The following is a 14601-nucleotide window of genomic DNA, read 5'->3' as shown; positions in this document are numbered from 1 at the left end:
TGTTTGTTGTGGTAAATTAATTTCAATTACTAAACAACAATTTTCTTCATTATAACCATGCTTACATTTTATTTTATTTGTTAAGACATTTTGGAGTTTTATATACTTATCTTCCTGAATAATATCACAATCATTTATCTTAGATAATAGATTAACGCCAAAACATTCTTTATTTTCAGTACTATATTTAGATATAATGTTTTTTGTTATTACCATTGTTAATTATTTTTATTTGATTATTCTTTCTTTGATATGTTTGATGATTGCCTCTATTTATTTGAATTAGCTGTTTCTTTGATAATGTTGAAAGATTAGTTGAAATGTATCGAATGAAGGATCTAGATTCATTTATGAGAAAAGGTTAGTTGTTTGGTTCTTAATAGATAATAGACTCTAATTCAAGTCTGCTCGTTGAAGAATATTCCAATTCAATGAAATCTGGTGGGTGATTATTTTGGAAGTTGTTATGTTCATTTGTTTTGAATTTGATTCTTAAATGATCTTTGATGTTGTGGTTAATAAATATTGAAACCCATGTATTATGTCAAGAGAGAGATATTCAAAAAATGGTGTTTTGTTTTCAAAAACATTAATTTCTTCTTCTCCTTCCTACGAGTTATTGTCAACATCAATTATTCTCTCCATTAACAGATAACCAAATTGAATTTTCACTTGTTTATTAAAACAAAATTTGAATGACAATTTAAAATTCTTTGAAATATTTTTGTTTTTTATAAACAATTTTTATTGTTTGTTTTAAATAACATAAATTATTCTAAACGATATAATTATCATCAAATTCTTTATATTCTTCAGTTTCTATTTCACCACTATTCGTTGACCATAACACTTTAAACTTTAATACATAACATAATACTGCAGTAAGACACCCCAGTAAAGAACCTGCTATAATATCGTCATAACCATGGAAATAATCTCTTACTCTAGAAATAGCAACTATACATCCAAATAACAAAGGAAGGCAACATCCAACTAATTTCAAGATTGAACCTTCTCCATTAAATATTTTGTATTCTCCACATAATAATAATGTGAGAAACATCATTCCATTGAATGTTGTAGAAGAATGTCCACTTGGAAATGACTGATATACTTTTGATGCTTTTTTATTATCAATAAGTGAATAGTAATTAGGACGAGGTTTTCCTGCAAACAGTTTGAAAGCATTTGTTAAGAATAAACATAATGAGACTGCAAAGAAGAAAGAAGTTATTGATGTTATGAAGTACTTTGATGAATTTCTTTTCTGTGCAAAATAGAAAATAACAATTACTGGAATACACCATGAAAAAATACAACAAAACAAAAAGGGGAATGTTTCAGAAACTAATGGATAAGTCACATTAAAATTCTTTCTCTCAAGAGGAATATCCATCTGATATGATGGTAAATATTTTAGAAGAATTCCTCCAACAAAAAGAATAACACCAATACTAAATTCAATTACTAGTGTTTTGGTGCATTGTTGTTTAATCGATCTAAAATTTAACATTTGATTAGGAGTTTAACCTATTACTAACAAAAAAAAGAAAACTATTAAATAATTAGTAAATGAATTTCATTGAATCAATCAACAAAAGTGATCTTCAAACTAATTTACAATATCTATATCAAATACGCATTCAAATCCAATCAAAGAAGGCACAACTGACTCTTCAACGTACAAACTTACGAATCAAATATGAACAAGAAATGTATGAGTTATTTGAAAAAAGAAAAGTTCTTCTCAATTAGTTTTTTTTTTAATTTTTAATTTTTTTCTTATATTTAACTTTTTGAAACTTTTAATCTACGAAGAAATATTCTGTCTATTGACACAAAAAAGAAGGTTTATTAACTTTATAGAACATAATCACAACTCTTCTATCACCACAAGTTCAAAATAAATCCTTTTATTGATCACAAAGGAATAATAAAAGGAGAATAATTAGAACATTAGAACCAAAATAGATTTAAATAATAGTCTAAAATATATATTGATTTAAATAGTAGAATTATTATTTTTAAACACAAATAAATAAATATTTTATCTTTCATTTCATTTATTTTTATAATTCATATAGTCAACGACAAAATTGTTATTTCTTTTTTTTTGAAAGAATTAATCTGTCAATTTGTAATTTCATTATAATGAAATTACAATACTTATTAATTTTTTAATGAAAAGCATAGGAAAGTCAATGAATAATTTCAGTTTCATTAGATTTATTATCCGTATTGAATATCAAATATTATCCCATGAATAGTAGTGTTATTCAAATGTTTGTAAAATTAAAAAAGTTATTATAATACAAGAATGTTTTGGTGTTATATGCTTATTTATTTAATAGTTTTTATAAATTGCTTATTTTAATATAATGGTAGTATTAACCTTTTTATTATAACTCTCAAATCGTCTCAATAAACGTATAATAAATGTCTTTTTAGTTATTATTAAATATTAAATTTTAATAATGGCATTATATAACTTTTATAAAGTGGTTTAACACAGACTCTAATTCCATTAAATAATGTATTAAAACTAATTTTTAACATAAAAACATTGGTTTACTAATGTGAAGAATTGTTAATTTTTAACGTTTCTTCTTCAAAAAGAATATATATTTTCCATTTGATATTGGAGAAAACATTAGTAATTGATTTTCCATTTCTTGCATTGTTAACATAATAAAAGAATGTAGTGAGTTTACAAAACACCTTTTTCTTTTTTTTAATCTTTTTTTAACGTTCGTTGAGGTTTTAAATGTGGAATATTCATTGTGATATAATACTATATTATTCTTTGTAACATGAGTTTGAACCAAATACTAAATGAATTGATTTAATATATATCCAATATTATAATCTATGATTTTTTCTTTTCTAAGTTATATATAATATAATAATTCTTTAATCGAAAAATATAAATAAGAAAAATGTAGTTCATTTTGGCTTACATTTTCATTATGATTGTTAGTTATATTTTTATAATAATTTGTTACTAAAACCTATTATCAGTCATTTTTTTTATTTAATGATTAATTCCCAAATTCATTAGGTTATGAATAAATATCTTTTTCATCAAATTAAGTATTTTTGAATTAAGATAGTTCATGTTTATTTGTATGACTACTCCTCATTCAAATGAATAAAATTATTATGTAATTTTTAGCGTTATTTTCATTTTAGTAATGACTGATTTTATTAGTTTAGATATTCATATTCAAATTGTTTGTTTAAACAATGTATTGAATAAATTGGAATATAATCAGTAATTTAATTGAATAGGAAGTTAATTTTTTAAATATGTAAAACGGTGCTAACGAAACACAAATTCATAAAGTAAAGCATATGTAGATTCTTTTCTTGATATATATAACACTATATCACTGAATCACTGAACTAAAAATGAAAAATATTATAGAAATAAAAATAATAAAATTATTATAACTTATAGTTTGGATTTTTCTAATAAAAAGAACAGAATGGAAATATAACAAACTATTAAGTTATCTTACATATCACTTCCATATTTTATCTGTTTCTTTCTAACGAAAATGATAACGTAGCCAACACCAACAATACTTACGTTACATTTACTGTATTTAAGAACATTTAAGAATTGATAGAAGTTAATCTTCATGAAGAAGATAAATAGTAATTACAATACCTAATAAACTAAATGATTGAACTTACTTTTGGTGGTGTTAATAAAACAAATGAAAAAGAATAAAGAAAACGAGTGTTTTATATTTGTAATGATTTTAAAGTCATCGAAGAAAAATGAAAAATTTGAAACTTAAACAAAAATGAAGTTCTTTCGCTAAAATCTCATAAATTGAAAATTATTTAAATAAAATCAATATGAACAAACACTCTTATATAGATAACAGAAACTACCAGTCTAAAGTTAGAGCATTTTGTATTGCACTACTAAACCGTCATTGTGATATTAATTTAAAGAAAAGAAGTTGTCGTAAATTACTTACTATTCCCTTTCTTCAAATACAAAGATTGTATTTTAGCGATGATAATGTTATTGACTTACAAGCACTAATTAAAAGAAGAGTATATAGCTTAGAAGAAAAAGATATTAAAAATAATATTAATACACAAAGAGCATTCCACAGAAAGAAAAAGAACGGTTACAGAGAATCTATCAATATTATTAATGACTTACTTTCTGAATTTGGGTATTGTATTCATTCATCACAAACACCAGGAAGATACAATACAGTTAAAATGGATATTGTTAAGTCAATAACATTTAATGGAACAATTTACGATAAAATTGCGATAGAAAGAATTGGAGAAGAAATGTGTAAAGAAATAGAAAAGAAATTCGGAAACGAAAGAACTTTTGTTCTAAAACAAAACGACAACACACTATCTATGTTATTAAAGAATGGATAACCATCTCTAATTTTTTTATAGAGATATTCAAACCATCTGCTATAAAAAAACTAAAAACTAAAAAAAATTACAAAATCTTTCAACAAAAATTATTTTTTGTAAAACATTTTTAATTTTTTTGTTTTATAAAAATTCAAAAAATCAAAATTATCTAAAGAAAAATATTACTACAAATAATAGACTAAAATTATTTTAAAATTTTTCTTTGAAGAAATGATCTAATTAACGATATAATAATAAATGACGGTTAATCATATTATTTTATGTTCAGATAAAAGAGGTATAATTATTACATATCCTTTATTTCCTGAAGGTGGGTATAATTATAATTCTATTCCTCATATCTGTTTTGGTGATTGTCCAGGAAAATATAATTATTTTACTGTACCTTGTTTTTCAATTAACCCACCACTCTATGGAATTGCATGGTTTAATAAATATAACTACTCTCAATACCTTCCAGGACCAGAAAATCCAAGGGAAGATGAACAAATAGCATTATGCATGATCACTTCATCTCCTTATCTTCATTTATTTCTTCAACGATTCAAACCATTAGCTGATTTATATTTCATTCAAAATTCATTTATTAATAACTCATTAATTCAAACAATTTTTAAAACATTAAATTGTTCAATGAATGATCCTATTTATACATTACCAGATCCTTGTTCATTGATTAATACTTGTGGTAAAGATATCTTATTTTTGATTAAAATGTTGTTATTAAAATGTAAAATTTGTGTAAATAACAAAGTAAGTTCAGATATCAACTCTGAATGGGTTCTTGCCTTATTATCATTCATTCCAGGTGCTTTATTTCCTGCAACAGATAAACTTAAATCAATTGGGTTTGTTACACAAACAAAACAATCAATACTACATTGTCCTCTTTCAGAACTTGAGTTAATAGAAAGTGTTGAAGTTTTTGGTGGGACACATCCAATTTTCAGAGAAATGGCTGAAATCGATTGTGTTGTTACAGAAAAAGGAGTGACTGTAAATGGTAAATATAAAAAACTGCTTGGACTAACCAAAGCAGATAAAACCTTTACCCAACAACTACTTAATGCATCTCATTCTATGAATTGTTTGTAAAAAAAGTGTTTTTCTTTTTTAATAAAGTAGTAATACTAATTAGTTTAGATGATTTATCCATTGATTTAATCTTACAATATATTATTGGGTTGATATCTGTTGCTGTTAAATCAAGAGGGAGATGGATTGACTCACCAGACGTTATGAATTATGGTTCTTCATTTGTAGAAGAATTTAAGAAAACGGAATTCTTTAAATCATTGCCATCAAAAATTGAAATAAATGCTAATCATCCAGCAAAAATATTAAATACATTTATTGACTTTAATCCATATAAAAAATCAACAACAGTTAAGGTAAATACTATTAGTGGAACTGCATTTCCATTGTATAAAAAATATTTACATTCAAATCAATCGTAAGTCATTTAAGCATCATTCATTTCATCTTCTCTTTTTTCTTTTTTTTTTCTTTTTAAAATCTTAAAATGTTACTTTATGTTTTTATACAAACCAAAGGTAATTTCTACTACTTCTTCAAATGAAAAAGAAGAAATCATCAATTCAGTTTCTGAAGAAATTTATCAAAGACTTTATGGAAGACATCTTTCTTCTTGCTCTTTTAGAAATAAAAGTATTGAAAATAGTTTATATACACTTCCTCAAAATGAAGAGCTTGAGTTAAAATATTTATTAAAAAAAACAGACTATTTTGAACGTAAGTTCAAAATCAAAATTCAAAATGAGACGTTATTTTATTTATATAATGATTCATGGTATAAAACATTCTTTCAAATAAAACGTGATGAAATTATCAAACAATGGGAAGATGTTAAAGAAGGAGAAGTAATCATTACTTCTCAAAGATTTGTCTTTGTTTCAAATTCTTGTGAAACAAAACAAAATGTTTATGATATTCCTCTTGGAGTTTTATTTTCACTATCAAGTTCAAGTGGATATATTACAATTGAATTAAATCCATTCTATTCTGCATTGTATAATGAAACCATTTGTTTCCAAGCAAGTAAGTCAGTTTGTGATATTATTGCAACAGAAATTAATGATATTCGGTTTGGTATTCGGTTTGGACAAGAATCAGCAACAGCTTTCATCCAAAATACAGAAAGTTTTGTTTATTTATTTAATTTTTATAAAACAAATATTAATCATATAGGATATGATCAAGAATTATATTATAATCCAAACTCTAAATATTTCAAAGTATATCAAAATGATAATTATGATTTATGTGATACTTATCCAAAAAATTTAATTGTCCCAGTTAAAATTACAGATGATATTATTAAGAAATGTGCTGAATTTAGATCCAAAAAAAGAGTTTGTTTTTAGATGATTTTGAATTATTAATTGATTCAATAATAAATAATTCCTATAGATACCAATTTGTACTTATTTTAATCAAGTTACTCATGGAGCTATATATCGATGTTCTCAACCACTAGTAGCTAATTCTTCATATTTTATTGGAGTAATAAAAGACAGTGTTTCAAAAGAAGATCAAGAATTTTTATCAGAAATTAGAACTATTGGTAAAAATGATGATGCTATTTTATATATTTTTGATTGTAGACCAGTAACAAATGCATATGCAAATAGAGTAAACGGAGGAGGGTATGAAAATACAAATGCTTATAAAAAGACTCAACTTAAGTTTTTAAATATTCCAAATATTCATACTGTTGTTGATTGTTTTATTAAAATGAGAAATGCTCTCTTTATTCGTGATACACTCACACCTCTTTCATATTATCGAGATACATCAGAATGGTTAGACCTTTTGTTTGGATTAGTAAGTGCTATAATTGATGTTGTTTCTCTTGTCCAAAAAGGAGAAACAATCTTAGTTCATTGTAGTGATGGATGGGATCGAACAGCCCAAATATCATCTTTATGTAGATTAATACTCAGTAAGGGATATAGAACAACAAAAGGGTTTTGTGATTTGATATATCAAGAATGGATATCTTCTGGTCACCAATTCCAAAAAAGGCTTCATAACAAAACAAATGAAAATTCTCCTATTTTTCTTCAATTCATTGAAGTTACTGCTCTTTTTTTAAGACACTCACCACAGGCATTTCAATTTAAAGAAGACTTATTAGTAAAAATAGCAGAAGAAGCAACATGTCCAACAACAATAACATTTGTTAGAAATTGTGAAAAGGAAAGAAGTGCTTTAAGTTGTGACAATTATTTAGAGTTCTTTACTCAAGAATTAAAACATTATCCAACATCTTTTGATTCTAATAAATTAGAGCCAATTGATTTAAATTTTAATGTACACGAGTATGTTGTATGGAATAAATATTATTTACGTGAAACAAAAGTTATTATTCATTAATTGAATTTATTTAACAAACTTAAAAACTAAAAAAAAAAAAGCGTACTAATAATTAAAGTTGATTGTAATATCCTTTAGCCCGATGACAGAAGACTGATATAAATAATAAAATTGTAAGAATTACTGCAGTGATTGTAATAAAAAGATAAACTCCTGATGAAAGGAAAAAGAATATTCCAAGTGGTTTTATAATTCTATCATAACAACTTGTATTACATTCATCTGTTGTATAATTTTCATTTAAATAACAACCACATACTTTAGTAACTTTGTTATATCCACAACAAGAATACTATCATATTATTTCTCTTAATTTTATTAAAATGAATAAATAAAACTAAGCAAACATATTGTTCAAATGCATATGACATAATAATGTTTTGAACTTTATTCCATAACTCTTCAAATGAACTTTTATACATATTTTTATATCCAACACCTCCAAAACAAATGATTCCACCAACACACAATACACCAACTATAACAACTAAAACTGCAATTATCATTTTTACAACACGGTTATTAAAACATGAAATACATGTTACAATTATAAAAACAATAAGAATAACACCAGAAAATGCTATTGAAACATATGAAGTAATTATATCAATTTGAGCATCTTGTATATCAAAGTCATTCATTTTAGATGTTGATATAACTTGCAATAAACCAAATATAATAGCAAGAATAGAGAGAATCTAATTTATGAGAGTGTTCAGAATATTTAATAAAATAACAAACAATTCCAACACCCGAAACACAAAATGTTAAACAAGAACTACACCCCATTTAAATAAGAAGAACTTGATTAATTTAGTGTTTTAAGTTTTATTATTATTTTTCAAAACAATTAAATAAATTAATAATAATAAAAATAGTAAAATGTTAATTTACAAGAAAAACTGAAAACTAATAAGATTTGATTCTTTAAGTAAGACATGGAAGGATGTAAAAAAGATCAAAGGAAATTACCATCAAAATTACTCATAACTACATTAAATTCTATTCAAAGTGTTCTCCCAAATTCAACATCAATTTATGTTGTTTCTGTTGATTCAAAATCTGTCAGTTATATTGGATCTTTTTTACAACCTAAAAAAAAGAGAGAAAAGAAGAGAAATTCATCATCACGTGAAAGTGTTTCTTTTGAAGAAGTATTAGATTCTTTATCTCAATTAATTGTTGCAACTGTTAATGTTGGAAAAACATATGAAGAAACTGATACATTAAAAACAATGCATCTTCAAGGAAGAGATTCAATGATTTCAATTATTTTTAATAAAAAACAAAGTATTGTTTGTTATTATTCATTTAATAAATGATATACTATTATTTATATTATAGTGTGTTGTAATTGATTCAAACATTAATGAGTTGTGTTATGTATTTGATGATCAAATTCAAATTCAATGTCAACCAATATTTGATGCATTAGAATAATATAATTAATTTCATTAATATAAAAACAAAATAAACATCAATTTAAAAAAAAGAATTTAAGTAGTTTAATTTTAATCTTTTAAAGAATTACCCCTTAATGAAAATACCAAAAAGAACGAGGAATATGAGAAATAATAAAATGTTTTGAGTAGCCATCATTTTTTCTTTAAAAGTAAGTCCAACAACACAATCACTAACTTTACTAACAATACCCCTATTAGTATCTTTAATTCTTTGTTCATATTCAAATTTATCAACATATGATTGAATAAGATGTCTACATTCTTTTTCATATTTTAACATTAAATCTTTTTCTTTTTCATCACCTTTCTTTTTTAAAAGAATATTAGCTTGAATAGTTAAAATAGATTCATTATTTTTAGATAAATTTAAAAGAAGTCTAGTTTCAGTTGAATAATAATCTTGAGAATCAAGATAATTTCTAATAGATCCAATAATTAATGCTGATTTTTTTAATTGATAAAATTGTTGAATTTGAGCTCTTGTTGTTACTTTTCCATTAGGAGTATCAACTGGTTCAATTGTATTAATATTTCTAGTAAACCCATTTTGAATACTTTTCCAATCAGTCATTTCTATATTTGTTTGCCCTAATTCTTCTCTTAATTTAATTTGTTTTGAACGTGTTTTATTTTCTACAAATGTATTGAAAAATTGAAGAGGAGTTATAGGAATAGTTGTTTCAATAATAGTTTTCATCTTTGGTTGTTTGAAGAATTTAGGTTCTGGTACTTCATCATCAATAAATTCAATTTCACCACTTGAAGCAGGTTTACCTGAAATTTTTTCTATATACTTCTTAATCATTACATCAATATCTTTCTTTGCATTATTAACACCTTGACTTTCAATAGTTCCTTTTAACATAACTTTTTTTAAGAAAACTACTGCAAAGTCTTCTACAAAATGACATTGTTTTTCTCCTTTTGGTGAAATAGTAGTTTTAAATTCAAGTTTAAATGAATCTCCATAAGGAACATCAGGTGTTTGATTAGTAGAACATATAATTAAATTATCTCCTTCAAAATAATATATTTCATTAACAATGGCATGTGCAGAAGATGGTCCAATAGGTATTCCTTTTAATGGAACAATAAAGTCTTGACTTCTAACAAATCCAAATTGTTCACTTACTTCCCAATCAGAAACATTGATATTTGTTAACTCTTTTTCTGCAAGTATTTCTTTAAACTTTTCTTTAGCTTCATTTCTAACAAATTTTTCATAAAATTCTTTAACAGAACAATCTAAATCAGTTTCTCCTCCTGGTTGGAATTCAGTAGCAGTTAAAAATCCTTCATACGAAACTTTTTTTGGTACAGATGGTGGTAAACTTTGTGATATAAGAGTATTAACATTTGAATTAATAAATGGAGTAGGAGATGAAGAAACACTACTTTGTGCAATTTCTGAAGGTGTTCCATTAATAATTGAATCATTAGAAATATCTGATGAATCTTCTGATTTTTCTACTTCAGATTCTGAAGTCATTAACACTCTATTTGTTAAAGTACAATAATTATTCCAGTGTTGAGTAACAATTTGAATAAATTTTTCTGAATTTTCTATTCCACTAATTTTAATGTTTGAATTATTTGATTTAACAAATAAAATTCTAAGTGATTTACCTTTTGCTTTAATACCTGAAATATCTTCAAACTTCCAAACATCAGCATTAAATTTTAGAAGTTGAGGCCAAAAACAAATATATCTATTAAATACATATAATTTCCCTAATTTTGATATTGATTGTTTACAACTACATTTAAATGCACAAATTAAACTTTCATTATAAGGAAGTCCAAATCTATGAATATATTCTGTCATTTTAACTTTTTCAATTAAAATAGATGGAGTGAATAGAGGATCAAGTGATTGCATATTTGTCTTATTATTTTTTAAGTTTTCATTTTGATTTCTTTTATTTTTATTTTTTTTTTTTTTTTTTACTACTTTATCTTTTTCTTATTTCCACTAATTTTTACATTAAATTATCTATTAAAAAAAAACAATTGAATTTAGGTTAATTTCAATTGGTTTTGAATTGAACCAAAAGTTTTTATTTCATTTTATTGTTTAAACTCTTTTACATTTTTCTCTATTATATTAAAGAAAATAATTATTAAATTAAAATCTTTTCTTTATTAATTATAATCATTTTAACAATTTCTGAAATTAAAGGTAATAACAAATGTTTAAAACAAATTCATTTGGTTGTTATAATTTAAATCCTTTTGCAACTTTTTCATAATAACAGTTGAAGTGAATTTATTTACATACAAATCTAATTTTTCATTCCATTCAAAATTGATTTGAATCAAAAAAATTTCATTAATAATATTTACATCTCAATACATAACACCGTATCTCCTTGTTTAAACCGAGAAAAACAAGTTATATTTCTAACAAACAACAAATAATTCATTAATAATTTTATGGGTAATGGTTATTCTATTTATTGATAAACTTTTTCTTAAAAATATCAACTTTTCAATAAGAACCATCAAAATACTATTTGATAAATGTTCTATTCCAATTATTTTTATTTGTGGGTACTTTAAAGAAATAAGAATAATAGTGAGCTAAGTTATTACTATTAAAGTTGCTCAAACAAGTTATAACACCTCAATGCGACAGGAAAGTTGTTTTATCGTATTTTTTTTTTATTTCTTCTATGAAAAAATCTCAACAAAAAGGAACAAATTGAGTGATTGAACTTTTAGTATTAGAATTTCAATTTTAGACTGAACAAAAATAAAACCCTGCCACGTAATACTCTAATTGAAACTCGCTCAATTCTTCTAATTTGATGAAATTTACCTTTTTTGAAATAAAAAAAAGGTATATTTAGCGAATCTTTTTTCAAAAAATGCTTTACAAACTTATTCTTAACCTAACCCGTTTTTTGGATCAGATATTTAAACCTGCCTTAAAACTAAATTATTCATTCAAATCAAATAAGTAACATGTCAACACAACAAACTATGACTGTAGATGAACATATTAATCAACTTGTTGCTAAAGCACAAGTTGCACTTAAAGAATATCTTAAACCAGAATATACACAAGAAAAAATAGATTATATTGTAAAGAAAGCATCAGTTGCAGCACTTGATCAACATTGTGCACTTGCAGTAGCTGCAGTTGAAGAAACAGGAAGAGGTATTTTTGAAGATAAAGCTACTAAAAATATATTTGCATGTGAACATGTTACACATGAAATGAGACATGCTAAAACAGTTGGTATTATTAATGTAGATCCACTTTATGGAATTACAGAAATTGCAGAACCAGTTGGAGTTGTTTGTGGAGTTACACCAGTTACTAATCCAACATCAACAGCTATTTTCAAGTCACTTATTTCAATTAAAACTAGAAATCCAATTGTATTTTCATTCCATCCATCAGCACTTAAATGTTCTATTATGGCAGCTAAAATTGTTAGAGATGCAGCTATTGCAGCAGGAGCACCAGAAAATTGTATTCAATGGATTGAATTTGGAGGAATTGAAGCATCAAATAAATTAATGAATCATCCAGGAGTTGCTACTATTCTTGCTACAGGAGGAAATGCTATGGTTAAAGCAGCATATTCATCAGGAAAACCAGCACTTGGAGTAGGAGCAGGAAATGTACCAACATATATTGAAAAAACATGTAATATTAAACAAGCAGCAAATGATGTAGTTATGTCAAAATCATTTGATAATGGTATGATTTGTGCATCAGAACAAGCAGCAATTATTGATAAAGAAATTTATGATCAAGTAGTTGAAGAAATGAAAACACTTGGAGCATATTTCATTAATGAAGAAGAAAAAGCTAAATTAGAAAAGTTTATGTTTGAGTTAATGCATATTCAGCAGATGTTAATAATGCAAGACTTAATCCAAAATGTCCAGGTATGTCACCACAATGGTTTGCTGAACAAGTTGGAATTAAAGTTCCAGAAGATTGTAATATTATTTGTGCAGTTTGTAAAGAAGTTGGACCAAATGAACCATTAACAAGAGAAAAATTATCACCAGTTCTTGCTATTCTTAAAGCAGAAAATACACAAGATGGTATTGATAAAGCTGAAGCTATGGTTGAATTTAATGGTAGAGGACATTCAGCAGCTATTCATTCGAATGATAAAGCAGTAGTTGAAAAGTATGCACTTACAATGAAAGCATGCAGAATTTTACATAATACACCATCATCACAAGGAGGAATTGGATCAATTTATAACTATATTTGGCCATCATTTACACTTGGATGTGGATCATATGGAGGAAATTCGGTATCAGCTAATGTTACATATCATAATTTATTAAATATTAAAAGACTTGCAGATAGAAGAAACAACCTTCAATGGTTCAGAGTTCCACCAAAGATTTTCTTTGAACCACATTCTATTAGATATCTTGCTGAACTTAAGGAACTTAGTAAAATATTCATTGTTTCAGATAGAATGATGTATAAATTAGGATATGTAGATAGAGTTATGGATGTATTGAAAAGAAGAAGTAATGAAGTAGAAATTGAAATTTTCATTGATGTAGAACCAGATCCATCTATTCAAACCGTTCAAAAAGGACTTGCTGTTATGAATACATTTGGACCAGATAATATTATTGCTATTGGAGGAGGATCAGCTATGGATGCAGCTAAGATTATGTGGTTACTTTATGAACATCCAGAAGCCGATTTCTTTGCAATGAAACAAAAATTCATTGATCTTAGAAAGAGAGCATTTAAATTCCCAACAATGGGTAAGAAAGCTAGATTAATTTGTATTCCAACAACATCAGGAACTGGATCAGAAGTTACACCATTTGCAGTTATTTCAGATCATGAAACAGGTAAGAAATATCCACTTGCTGATTATTCACTTACACCATCAGTTGCTATTGTTGATCCAATGTTTACTATGTCACTTCCAAAGAGAGCTATTGCTGATACTGGACTTGATGTATTGGTTCATGCAACAGAAGCATATGTTTCAGTTATGGCTAATGAATATACTGATGGACTTGCTAGAGAAGCAGTTAAATTAGTCTTTGAAAATCTTCTTAAATCATATAATGGAGATTTAGAAGCAAGAGAAAAGATGCACAATGCTGCAACAATTGCAGGTATGGCATTTGCATCAGCATTCCTTGGTATGGACCATTCCATGGCACATAAAGTTGGAGCAGCATTCCATCTTCCACATGGTAGATGTGTAGCAGTATTATTACCACATGTCATTAGATATAATGGACAAAAACCAAGAAAGCTTGCAATGTGGCCAAAATATAATTTCTATAAGGCAGACCAAAGATATATGGAACTTGCACAAATGGT

General features: G+C 25.6%; 8 protein-coding genes across 8 annotated transcripts in view; 5 read left to right on the top strand and 3 right to left on the bottom strand.

The window, feature by feature from the left end:
* Nucleotides 1–775: 775 nt before the first annotated feature.
* Nucleotides 776–1513, bottom strand: EHI_024410 (lipid phosphate phosphatase, putative; the record flags this gene model as incomplete). The annotated part of the gene is made up of 1 exon (XM_645878.1): nt 776–1513. One exon carries the CDS (start codon nt 1511–1513, stop codon nt 776–778), a length of 738 nt encoding a protein of 245 aa, XP_650970.1.
* A 2351-nt stretch (nt 1514–3864) lies between these two features.
* Nucleotides 3865–4413, top strand: EHI_024400 (uncharacterized protein; the record flags this gene model as incomplete). Its single annotated transcript, XM_001913621.1, has 1 exon — nt 3865–4413. One exon carries the CDS (start codon nt 3865–3867, stop codon nt 4411–4413), a length of 549 nt encoding a protein of 182 aa, XP_001913656.1.
* Nucleotides 4414–4653: 240 nt separating this feature from the next.
* On the top strand, nt 4654–5873 carry EHI_024390 (uncharacterized protein; the record flags this gene model as incomplete). The annotated part of the gene is made up of 2 exons (XM_001913620.1): nt 4654–5503; nt 5560–5873. 2 exons carry the CDS (start codon nt 4654–4656, stop codon nt 5871–5873), a joined length of 1164 nt encoding a protein of 387 aa, XP_001913655.1.
* A 75-nt stretch (nt 5874–5948) lies between these two features.
* EHI_024380 (myotubularin, putative) lies at nt 5949–7812 on the top strand (the record flags this gene model as incomplete). The annotated part of the gene is made up of 2 exons (XM_645877.1): nt 5949–6788; nt 6847–7812. The coding sequence occupies 2 exons, from the start codon at nt 5949–5951 to the stop codon at nt 7810–7812; spliced, it is 1806 nt and encodes a 601-aa protein (XP_650969.1).
* Nucleotides 7813–7864: 52 nt separating this feature from the next.
* On the bottom strand, nt 7865–8601 carry EHI_024370 (uncharacterized protein; the record flags this gene model as incomplete). The annotated part of the gene is made up of 3 exons (XM_001913619.1): nt 7865–8104; nt 8160–8510; nt 8554–8601. 3 exons carry the CDS (start codon nt 8599–8601, stop codon nt 7865–7867), a joined length of 639 nt encoding a protein of 212 aa, XP_001913654.1.
* Nucleotides 8602–8750: 149 nt separating this feature from the next.
* EHI_024360 (uncharacterized protein) lies at nt 8751–9252 on the top strand (the record flags this gene model as incomplete). Its single annotated transcript, XM_645876.1, has 2 exons — nt 8751–9107; nt 9157–9252. The coding sequence occupies 2 exons, from the start codon at nt 8751–8753 to the stop codon at nt 9250–9252; spliced, it is 453 nt and encodes a 150-aa protein (XP_650968.1).
* An 87-nt stretch (nt 9253–9339) lies between these two features.
* EHI_024350 (uncharacterized protein) lies at nt 9340–11154 on the bottom strand (the record flags this gene model as incomplete). Its single annotated transcript, XM_645875.1, has 1 exon — nt 9340–11154. One exon carries the CDS (start codon nt 11152–11154, stop codon nt 9340–9342), a length of 1815 nt encoding a protein of 604 aa, XP_650967.1.
* A 1085-nt stretch (nt 11155–12239) lies between these two features.
* Nucleotides 12240–14601, top strand: part of EHI_024240 (aldehyde-alcohol dehydrogenase 2, putative) — a gene marked incomplete at both ends in the record, with an annotated part of 2668 nt that continues 306 nt past the window's right edge. The window contains 2 exons of the mRNA XM_001913618.1: nt 12240–13114; nt 13156–14599. Coding sequence (XP_001913653.1) covers nt 12240–13114; nt 13156–14599 — 2319 coding nt within the window. The remainder of the gene's footprint in view (nt 13115–13155; nt 14600–14601) is intronic.

This window comes from Entamoeba histolytica, genomic scaffold (genome assembly GCF_000208925.1).
Source record: "Entamoeba histolytica HM-1:IMSS scf_1104750516645 genomic scaffold, whole genome shotgun sequence".
Taxonomy (NCBI): domain Eukaryota; phylum Evosea; order Mastigamoebida; family Endamoebidae; genus Entamoeba; species Entamoeba histolytica.
The sequence above is the reverse complement of the archived record's forward strand: the minus strand, read 5'-3'. Positions and strand labels throughout refer to the sequence as shown.